This window comes from Cebidichthys violaceus, unplaced genomic scaffold, assembly GCF_023349555.1.
Source record: "Cebidichthys violaceus isolate CVI_PGR_0920_01 unplaced genomic scaffold, fCebVio1.0.p SCAF_8, whole genome shotgun sequence".
Lineage (NCBI taxonomy): Eukaryota > Metazoa > Chordata > Actinopteri > Perciformes > Stichaeidae > Cebidichthys > Cebidichthys violaceus.
Window position 1 is genome coordinate 13179231 of NW_027176964.1, and position 12456 is coordinate 13191686.

Consider the following 12456-nt stretch of genomic DNA (forward strand, 5'->3'; position numbering starts at 1 on the left):
AACACGCTTTACTATGACTTTTTTCGACATACTATACTATGACTTTTTTCGACATACTATACTATGACTTTTTTCGACATGCTATACTATGACTTTTTTCGACATGCTATACTATGACTTTTTTCGACATGCTATACTATGACTTTTTTCAACACGCTTTACTATGACTTTTTTCGACATACTATACTATGACTTTTTTCGACATGCTATACTATGACTTTTTTCGACATGCTATACTATGACTTTTTTCAACACGCTTTACTATGACTTTTTTCGACATACTATACTATGACTTTTTTCGACATACTATACTATGACTTTTTTCGACATGCTATACTATGACTTTTTTCGACATGCTATACTATGACATTTTTTACTTTTTTCGACATACTATACTATGACTTTTTTTGACATACTATACTATGACTTTTTTCGACATGCTATACTATGACTTTTTTCGACATGCTATACTATGACTTTTTTCGACATGCTATACTATGACATTTTTTACTTTTTTCGACATACTATACTATGACTTTTTTCGACATGCTATACTATGACTTTTTTCGACATGCTATACTATGACTTTTTTCGACATGCTATACTATGACTTTTTTCAACACGCTTTACTATGACTTTTTCGACATACTTTCCTATGACTTTTTTCGACATGCTTACTATGACTTTTTTGACTTTTTTCGACATGCTATACTATGACTTTTTTCGACATGCTATACCATGACTTTTTTTGACATGCTATACTATGACTTTTTTCGACATGCTATACCATGACTTTTTTTGACATGCTATACTATGACTCTTTTCGACATGCTATACCATGACTTTTTTTGACATGCTATACTATGACTTTTTTCGACATGCTATACTATGACTTTTTTCGACACGCTTTACTATGACTTTTCGACACGCTTTACTATGACTTTTCGACACGCTTTACTATGACTTTTTTCAACACGCTTTACTATGACTTTTTCAACATACTATACTATGACTTTTTTCGACATACTATACTATGACTTTTTTCGACATGCTATACTATGACTTGACTTTTTTCAACATGCTTTACTATGACTTTTTTCGACATACTATACTATGACTTTTTTCGACATGCTATACTATGACTTTTTTCGACATGCTATTCTATGACTTTTTTTGACATGCTATACTATGACTTTTTCCGACATGCTATACTATGACTTTTTTCGACATGCTTTACTATGACTTTTTTTCAACTTGCTATACTATGACTTTTTTCGACATGCTATACTATGACTTTTTTTAAGACTTTTTTCGACATGCTATACTATGACTTTTTTCGACATGCTATACTATGACCTTTTTCGACATGCTATTCTATGACTTTTTTTAAGACTTTTTTTGACATACTATACTATGACTTTTTTCGACATGCTTTACTATGACTTTTTTAATAATTTTTGTTCGACATACTATACTATGACTTTTTTCGACATACTATACTATGACTTTTTTCGACATGCTATAATATTACTTTTTTCGACATGCTTACTATGACTTTTTTCGACATACTATACTATGACTTTATTCGACATGCTTTACTATGACTTTTTTAATAATTTTTGTTCGACATACTATACTATGACTTTTTTCGACATGCTATACTATGACTTTTTTCGACATGCTTTACTATGACTTTTTTAATAATTTTTTTCGACATACTATACTATGACTTTTTTCGACATGCTATACTATGACTTGACTTTTTTCGACATGCTATACCATGACTTTTTTCGACATGCTATACTATGACTTTTTTCAACATGCTTTACTATGATTTTTTTCGACATACTATACTATGACTTTTTTCGACATGCTATAATATTACTTTTTTCGACATGCTTACTATGACTTTTTTCGACATACTATACTATGACTTTTTTCGACATGCTATACTATGACTTTTTTCGACATGCTATACTATGACTTGACTTTTTTCGACATGCTATACTATGACTTTTTTTAAGACTTTTTTCAACATGCTATACTATGACTTTTTTTGACATGCTATACTATGACTTTTTAAGACTTTTTTTCAACATGCTATACTTTGACTTTTTTAAGACTTTTTTCAACATGCTATACTATGACTTTTTTTGACATGCTATACTATGACTTTTTAAGACTTTTTTTCAACATGCTATACTATGACTTTTTCAAGACTTTTTTTTGACATGCTATACTATGACTTTTTTAAGACTTTTTTTCGACATGCTATACTATGACTTTTTTCGACATGCTATACTATGACTTTTTTTAAGACTTTTTTCAACATGCTATACTATGACTTTTTTTGACATGCTATACTATGACTTTTTAAGACTTTTTTTCAACATGCTATACTATGACTTTTTCAAGACTTTTTTTCGACATGCTATACTATGACTTTTTTCAACATACTATACTGTATACTGTGCTGCATGTCTAATATTGTCTAGAACAGGGGTCTTCAAACTTTTTCAGGCCAAGGACCCCCAAACTGATAGAGAAATGGAGCAGGGTCCCCTTACTATATACAGTATATTGTATAAAATGGTGTTTTATATTAAACTGGGCCTAGTACATACTGCCATTTAGAAACATACCTTGCATGATAATCATGCATACAAGTTATTCAAATTGACGTTTTTATTTTAAACATAAATGTGGAAACGAAAATGAGTGATGGCCTATTAGTGCCACTGCCATGCATAAACATACCTGTTATCTTGCATACAATACTGAACTATTAAAATAATGGACAGATTCATGTTTGGGGAAGAAAAAAAATAAATTAAAATTAAAATTGTCTAATCAACCAAAGATTTTGCGGACCCCCTGCAGTACCTCCGTGGACCCCCTGTTGAAGACCTCTGGTCTAGGAGCAACACATAACAGACTTTGGATATCAGACAACTCAGACATTTATGTTTAAATACAATTTGTGAAGTTATCATTTTGCTTCTTTTTCTACTTTTCAAAAAGTGGTCAATTTGGTACTGTAAGAATTGCCCTAAAATCAATTTATTTCAACAGTGTGGAGACGAGCAGAATAAAGAAATGATGCAGTTATCTTGTTTGGACTTTACATTACATTACAGTCATTTAGCAGAAGCTTTTATCCAAAGCGACTTACAATAAGTGTATTCAACACAGATATTCAAGAGAACTACTAGTCACCAGGAGTCAGAACTGCATCTCCTTTTTTAAACCAGCATCTAAGAGCATGAACCAGAGCAAAAGTACAGTGCAGAAACAAACTAATACGAATACAATAAGTGCAACAAACTAATATGAATACAATAAGTGCAACAAACTATTTATGAAGCCAGATTCAAAAGATTTTGTGAGATGGCATTGAAATATATTGTCCTTGACTGAAAGTTGTATCCAGCTGCTATGATAAAAAAAGGGATTGCCACATTTAATCAACTAAATGAACTGTGGTCAGGGTTATACTCGAAGTGACAAAACAAAACAAAACATGCTGGCCCCTTCACAGATTGTAGGCAGTACATCTAATATATATTTAAAGATCAAACAGACCTAAAATTAGTAGTTAATTTGACTTAACTTCACTTATTCCTTTTGTCCGGTGTACTGCAACATTACCTTTCTTTTTTGTTTCAACACCTTTTGCTATAAATTAGGCAAAACAAGATATGTTATAACGTGGCCTGTTTGTAAAACACCTATGATTTAGTTTCATGCAGAAAACCATGCGCTTGCTTGACTGATGTTACACAGCGAAAGTGTTTACTCATGTTTCTTCTCTTCTTTTAAATCATTTCACTCCTTTCTGCTTAGATGCAAAAGCATTGAGTAAGCAGTTTTTGGAAGGCTGAAACCAAGCCCACAGGCAAAGGGAGGAGCAAAAGTCTGTTTAAATGCCGTACTGGATGTGAACCTTGACTTCAAAGCACTGTGTGGTTGTCAGAGAAATCAGACATGGGGATGCTGCTGCCGATCCTTCTTGGCTTTCTTGCTGCTCTGATTGGAGGACTGTACCTTCTCGGGGTGTTTCGACAGCGGCGACTGGGAGAACCCCCTTTGGATAAGGGACTCATTCCTTGGCTGGGTCATGTCTTAGAGTTTCGCAGGAACACACTTAAGTTCTTAGAGAGGATGAAGCAAAAGCACGGCAATGTGTTCACAATACAGCTGGGAGGGTTTTACATTACGTTCCTTCAGGACCCCCTGTCGTTTGGATCACTTGTTAAGGAGAGTCGAGAAAAACTGGACTTCACCAAGTTCACTCAGCATTTGTTGCGCAAAGTGTTTGGTTATGCAGCTATTGAGGGCGACCACGATATTATCCAGATGTCCAGCAACAAGCACCTCAAGGGGGATGGCCTGGAGGTGATGACACAAGCAATGATGAGTAATTTGCAGAACCTCATGTTGCACAACATCGGCTCCGCTGCAGACCAAAGCCCGTGGATTGAGGATGGACTGTTCACGTACAGCTACAATATTGTTTTTAGGGCTGGCTACTTATCTCTGTATGGCAACGAGCCACACAAGTCAGAAGGAAGTGAGGAGAAAGACAGAGCTGAATCAGAAGCCTTATTTTCCGAGTTTCGTAAATATGATCAACTCTTTCCCAACCTGGCTTATGGGGTCCTGCTACCAAAGCAAAGGTTGGAAGCAGAGAGGCTAATGGGATTCTTCTGGAACAGTCTGTCAGTGCAGAAGATGAAGAACAAAGACAACATCAGTCGCTGGGTTTGGGACATCCAGCAGGCCAAAGAGGAGAGGGGAATGGAGGAGTCGATGATCAACAAGTACATGTTTGTGCTTCTCTGGGCCTCTCAGGGCAACACAGGGCCGTCTTCATTCTGGCTGCTCCTCTTCCTCATGAAACACCCAGAGGCCATGAAAGCAGTGAAGGGAGAGGTCGATAAGCTTCTAAAGGAGTTCGGACAAGAAGTCCAACGCGGTGGCCCTTTAGTCAACCTGACCCGTGAAATGCTGATGAAAACGCCGATCCTGGACAGTACTGTAGAAGAGACCCTCCGCCTCACTGCTGCACCTCTCCTCACCAGAGCAGTGCTTCAGGATATGATGCTCAAGATGGCTGACGGGCGTGAATACTTTATACGCAAGGGTGACAGAATTGCAGCCTTTCCTTACAGTGCCGTTCACATTGAGCCAGAGATCCACCCTGATCCACAGTCATTCAAATATGACCGCTTTCTCAATCCAGACGGGAGCAAGAAAACCGATTTTTACAAAGCAGGGAAGAAGGTGAAGTACTACAACATGCCCTGGGGTGCTGGGGTCTCCATGTGCCCTGGCCGTTTCTTTGCCACCAATGAGCTGAAACAGTTCGTTTTCCTCATGCTAGTTTATTTTGAGTTCGAGCTGAAGGATCCCGATGAGACGATACCTGAAATTGACTTCAGGCGATGGGGCTTTGGATCAATGCAACCCCAGAGAGACGTTCAGTTCCGATACAGACTCAGATATTAAACCAATCAATCGCTGTGATTTCTCTTCTCTGTAAGCTTTTAGTAGAAATCATGAGCTTCCACAGTAGTAAAGTGTTCATATAAGGTGTTCATATCAATGATGTGATGAACACATTGCGGATGTGGCTTCAAAACTTGATGCTTTAAAATGTTGGTTATAATTAAATTGTCAACCATATTCTAAATAAGAACTACAATCAATTCCCTCCTACATACAGTACAAATGCGCTATAATTTTCTATACTTTGAACAGTTTATTATGAATATATATCTCTTTCCACTCTGCTTGTAAATCAGAGAGCAGTTCAATCCAATCAAGAATAATTCAGTTATCTTTGCATAGACTAATACTGTTTATTATTATAATATTGTGAACATGACTGCTTCTTTGAACAGCTGTGTGATACAATTTTCTGTTATCCTACATGTCCAATAAAGCACTGTTATCATCAAAGTCTAGTAATTCATTCAAGCAAGACCATAAAAATGTGATTACAGTCAAAGATTGTCGGAGACATCTCATTACATGTCTACGGAGGGGTGAGAACTTAAAAATGTCAAAAAGCAAAGATGCCATTACTTTGTTAATATTGTACATGTATTTCTGTAAGCTGGTCATCATGATGGTAGTTGGGTGTCCTTATTTCACCTTTTGTAGAACCAAACATTTTGTGTAACCTTAAAATCAGAGAGGGCCACTGTTATCTGGTTTGGTTTGGGGCGAGGCTTAATGTGATTGTGGAATAATGCTTGTTTGTTTTTTAGATTGTTAAGCTGTAATAAAACTTTCTTTTGGCAAATGAGACTGGAGTAGAAACAAAGTACATTTTCTTTGACCGGCTAAACCCAGTACACACTGATCTATTTAGGGGTTCATTAATAACATTGTTTTCCAATTAAATTGCATTGTTACAACAACACAGGGAAGGGGGAACACAAAGAAACACTAGAGTTGGTGGGTCATAGTGGAGATCACTGCTTCACAGCCAATTAATATTACTACTGGAAATGTGTGGAAAGCTTTCTGTGAAAAGATTTGTTCGTGATGTCTGAGCATTGTATTTAAAAGTCATCACTGCTTTACATAAAAGACATAACAATATGCAGTAAATTCATTTTGGTACTTATGCATGCTAATGCTGTACTTCTACGTCATCTCCGCAACCTTACTGTCAGATTTTAGGACTGTTTGTGAAGCTGTATTGGATTGCAGACATTCTCTCCCATACAACAAAAGCGCATTATGAAATACATTTCAAAGGAAAACAGATTTTCTCTCCTAATCATAGTCCTCAGAAATCTGAATATAGGGAGGAAGTTGGGTAAGTGAAAACAAACATAAACAACCTTTGCTTCATGTAACAGCTGTCCAATATCAGGCTCAAACATTGAATCTTAAAATCACACAATAAGTGACCAGTAAAACCCAAAACTTTGTGATAAGCCTGCAGTAAATACAGCTTTTAGTAATCTTACAATAAATACTGCCTTTGCCAAATGTACATGTGTAATGTGAAACTGGGTCAGATAAGTGTTTTTTTAAGCCCTACTGTCACTTTTGAAGACGTTCTATGCTGTACTATGACTTTATTTGATATGCTATACTGACTTTTTCGTTATGCTATACAATTACTTTTTTATGACTTTTTTCTACATGCTTTACGATTACTTTTTTTTGACACGCTATGCTATGACTTTTTTATGACTTTTTTCGACAAGCTATACTATGACTTTTTTCGACATGCTTTACTATGACTTTTTTTGACATGCTATACTATGACTTTTTTTTACATGCTATATTATGACTTTTTTTCAACATACTATACTCTGACTTTTTTCGACATGCTTTACTATGACTTTTTTTGACATGCTATATTATGACTTTTTTTTCAACATACTATACTATGACTTTTTTCGACATGCTTTACTATGACTTTTTTTGACACGCTATACTATGACTTTTTTTCAACATACTATACTCTGACTTTTTTCGACATGCTTTACTATGACTTTATTCGACATACTATACTATGACTTTTTTCGACATACTATACTATGACTTTTTTCAACACGCTATACTATGACTTTTTATGACTTTTTTTGACATACTATACTATGACTTTTTTCGACATGCTATAATATGACTTTTTTCAACATGCTATACTATGACTTTTTTCGACATGCTATACAATGACTTTTTTCGACATGCTATATTATGACTTTTTTTCAACATGCTATACTATGACTTTTTTTGACATGCTATACAATGACTTTTTTTGACATGCTATACTATGACTTTTTTTGACATGCTATACTATGACTTTTTCGACATGCTATACTATGACTTTTTTTGACATGCTTTACTATGACTTTTTTCGACATGCTATACTATGACTTTTTTATGACTTTATTCGACATGCTTTACTATGACTTTTTTCAACACGCTATACTATGACTTTTTTATGACTTTTTTTGACATACTATACTATGACTTTTTTTTGACATGCCATACTATGACTTTTTTCGACATGCTATAATATGACTTTTTTCGACATGCTATACTATGACTTTTTTCGACATGCTATAATATGACTTTTTTCAACATGCTATATTATGACTTTTTTTCAACATGCTATACTATGACTTTTTTCAACATGCTATACTATGACTTTTTTCAACATACTATACTCTGACTTTTTTATGACTTTTTTTGACATACTATACTTTGACTTTTTTCGACATGCCATACTATGACTTTTTTCGACATGCTATACTATGACTTTTTTCAACATGCTATACTATGACTTTATTCGACATACTATACTATGACTTTTTTCGACATACTATACTATGACTTTTTTCAACACGCTATACTATGACTTTTTTCAACATGCCATACTATGACTTTTTTCGACATGCTATACTATGACTTTTTTCAACATGCTATACTATGACTTTATTCGACATACTATACTTTGACTTTTTTCGACATGCCATACTATGACTTTTTTCGACATGCTATACTATGACTTTTTTCAACATGCTATACTATGACTTTATTCGACATACTATACTATGACTTTTTTCAACACGCTATACTATGACTTTTTTATGACTTTTTTTGACATACTATACTATGACTTTTTTTGACATGCTATAATATGACTTTTTTCAACATGCTATACTATGACTTTTTTCGACATGCTATACAATGACTTTTTTCGACATGCTATATTATGACTTTTTTTCGACATGCTATACTATGACTTTTTTCGACATGCTATACAATGACTTTTTTTGACATGCTATACTATGACTTTTTTTGACATGCTATACTATGACTTTTTTCGACATGCTATACTATGACTTTTTTCGACATGCTATACTATGACTTTTTTATGACTTTATTCGACATGCTTTACTATGACTTTTTTCAACACGTTATACTATGACTTTTTTATGACTTTTTTTGACATACTATACTATGACTTTTTTTCGACATGCCATACTATGACTTTTTTCGACATGCTATAATATGACTTTTTTCGACATACTATACTATGACTTTTTTCGACATGCTATAATATGACTTTTTTCGACATGCTATAATATGACTTTTTTCGACATGCTATATTATGACTTTTTTTCGACATGCTATACTATGACTTTTTTCGACATGCTATACAATGACTGTTTTCGACATGCTATAGTATGACTTTTTTCGACATGCTTTACTATGACTTTTTTCAACATGCTATATTATGACTTTTTTCGACATGCTATACTATGACTTTTTTCGACATGCTTTACTATGACTTTTTTCAACATGCTATACTATGACTTTTTTATGACTTTTTTTGACATACTATACTTTGACTTTTTTTCGACATGCTATAATATGACTGTTTTCGACATGCTATAATATGACTTTTTTCAACATGCTATACTATGACTTTTTTTGACATGCTATACAATGACTTTTTTCGACATGCTATATTATGACTTTTTTTCGACATGCTATACTATGACTTTTTTCGACATGCTATACAATGACTTTTTTCGACATGCTATATTATGACTTTTTTCGACATGCTATACTATGACTTTTTTTCGACATGCTATACAATGACTTTTTTCGACATACTATATTGACTTTTTTGTTATCCTATACAATGACTTTTTTATGACTTTTTTCGACATGCTTTACTATGACTTTTTTCGACATGCTATTCTATGACTTTTTTCGACATGCTATACTATGACTTTTTTGACTTTTTTCGACATGCTATACTATGACTTTTTTTCGACATGCTATACTATGACTTTTTTATGACATGCTATACTATGACTTTTTTCGACAAGCTATACTGACTTTTTTCTACATGCTATAGCAAGTCATAGTATGTCGAAAATAAATCATAAAAAAGTCATAGTATAGCATGTTGACATTATTTTTAAAAGTCATAGTATAACGTGGAAAGTATAGCATGAGTATAGCATGAAGAATAAAGTCATAAAAATGCCATAGAATATGTGTAAATCCTATAAAAGTCATAATGCATGTCTAAAAAGTTATAGTATAGCATGTAAAAAATTCCCCAAAAAATTCATCGTATAGCATTTATAAAAAAGTCATAGTATCGCATGTCAAAAATGTTTTGAAAAAAGTAATAGTGTAGAATGTCTAAACATTTCATGTAAAAAGTCAAAGTATAGAATCTTGCAAAATTTCACAAAAGTCAAATAATGTCATGATAATTGTCATATTTTAGTCCTTTTAAAAATTGTTTAAAAAAGTTATTGCATAGTATGTCAATAATAATTTCATAGTGTAGTATATTTAGAAAAGGTCTGTCAAATAGTCATAGTAAAGTATTTTAAAAAATGTCATAAAGTCATCGTATAGTATGTCAAATAAAATGTTTGTTTTTTACATGGCTGCAATGGATTTGAAATGAAGCAGTCAATATGTGGTAGAAGTGTAGACTTTTAGCTTTAATTCAATGGGTATAACAGAAATATCACATGAACTGTTTTTTTTTTATAGTAATTGGACAAACTAACATAATTGTAAATATAATGATCATTGTTAATAATTGGAGGAAAATCCTTTCCAGTCAATGATTGCCTGAAGTCTTGCACCCATAGTCATCTTCAAACGCCATGTTTCCTCCCTTAAGCCTAAAGGCTTTTACTGCAGCCTCATTCAGCTGCTGCTTGTTTGTGGGTCTTTCTGCCTTTTTATCTTTAGTAAGTGAAAAGCATGCTCACTTGGGTTGAGATCAGGTGACCGACTTTGCTTTGAGAATCTCTTGGGTTGTTTTTACGGTATGTTTTAGGTCATTACTCATCTGCACTGTGAATCGATGTCCAATCAGCTTTGCAGCATTAGGCTGAATCTGAGCAGATAGTATAGACCTACACACCTCAGCACTCATCCTGCTGCTTCTATCAGCTGTGACATCACCAACAAACACCAGTGACCCTGTTCCATTGGCAGCCATACATGCCCACTCCAAAACACCATCATGTTAAACAGATGATGTGGTTTCCTTCTCCACACTTCTCTTTCCATCATTCACAAGTTCATCTTGTATCTGCGCCTTGTTGTAAACCCTCCGTACTTAGATTCATGAAGACATCTCTTAAATTGCAGACTTTGACAATGACACACCTACCTCCTCCAGAGTGTTCTTGACTTCAGTAGATGTTATGAAGGGGCTTTTCTTCACCAAAGAAAGAATTCTGCTTTTCTTCTGTGGTCTTCTGGGCTTTTGGTGTTGATAAGCTTGCTGGTGCATTCCTTCTTTTTAGGAATGAACCAAACTGTTGATTTGGTCAATCCTAATGTTTCTGCTTTTTTTTTTTGCCTTTTAATGGCCTCCTTCACTTGCATCGACACCTCTTTGGTCGTCATGGTGAGAGTTCCATGGGCCAGCTACCAAATGCAAAGTCAACATTTTTAATCATCTCCAGACCTTTTTATCTGCCTAATTTGTCATGAAATAACATGGGAACAGGCCACACCTGGCCATCAAACCCATCTGTAAGACAATTGTCCAATTACTTTTGAGCCTCTGAAAATGTGGGGGGCTGTGTAAAAATGGCTATAATTCCTAAACAGTTAATGGAATAGTTTTGTTATATCTATTAAATTAAAGCTCAAAGTCTACACTTCAACTATTCAACAACATATTTACCGAACTGCATTGATTCCTTTTTAAAGGAAATTAATTGTTGCTAAATTTCAAAATTAGCAAAAGCTGATATTGCTGTGATTTTCAACCAATATTCTATTTCAGATGCAACAGCTGGTCATCTAATCAGCTCCTCTGTTGCCTCATATTAACAATCATGTAGCATTCAGCTTGTCGCACATTATCTCCATATACCAACAGTAAAGCATGTAATTCTCTCTCTCTCTCTCTCTCTCTCTCTCTCTCCTCTCTCTCTCTCTCTCTCTCTCTCTCTCTCTCTCTCTCTCTCTCTCTCTCTCTCTCTCTCTCTCTCTCTCTCTCTCTCTCTCTCCTCTCTCTCTCTCTCTCTCTCTCTCTCTCTCTCTCTCTCTCTCTCTCTCTCTCTCTCTCTCTCTCTCTCTCTCCTCTCTCCTGCAAAGAAACTCAAATCTAGTGGTCTTTTCCCACGCTGGCCTGTCCTCCAGGAGACGGTATGAATCATACGACGTCACGCTTTAATTCAATGATTGCTGGTTTCACTTCTGGGGAAAATAAGACTCTTGTAAAGAAGGTTCTGTATTTTAGCAATCATGCTGAATTGAATTAAGTTTTGGGCCAAATGACCAGTGCAGATTTTACCATCCAGCATTCTATAATGTGCCAAATTACCTTGGCAGAACAACCTAACCTGTGACTCTTTGCAACTAATCACTGAAAGCCAAATACTAATATTAGTAGAAATCTCACGAGTAATTAAAACGCATGGTTAGCTC

At 34.6% G+C, this 12456-nt stretch overlaps 1 protein-coding gene across 1 annotated transcript; it reads left to right on the top strand.

Annotated features, from left to right (window-relative positions):
• The first annotated feature begins 3970 nt into the window (after nucleotides 1-3970).
• Nucleotides 3971-6310, top strand: LOC137892792 (5-beta-cholestane-3-alpha,7-alpha-diol 12-alpha-hydroxylase-like). The gene has a single exon (XM_068738172.1). It carries the CDS (start codon nucleotides 3985-3987, stop codon nucleotides 5506-5508), a length of 1524 nt encoding a protein of 507 aa, XP_068594273.1. The 5' UTR covers nucleotides 3971-3984; the 3' UTR covers nucleotides 5509-6310.
• Nucleotides 6311-12456: the final 6146 nt, after the last annotated feature.

Coding starts and splice junctions, on each gene's coding strand:
- LOC137892792 (XM_068738172.1), top strand. CDS start 3,985: ATGGGGATGCTGCTGCCGATCCTTCTTGGCTTTCTTGCTGCTCTGATT.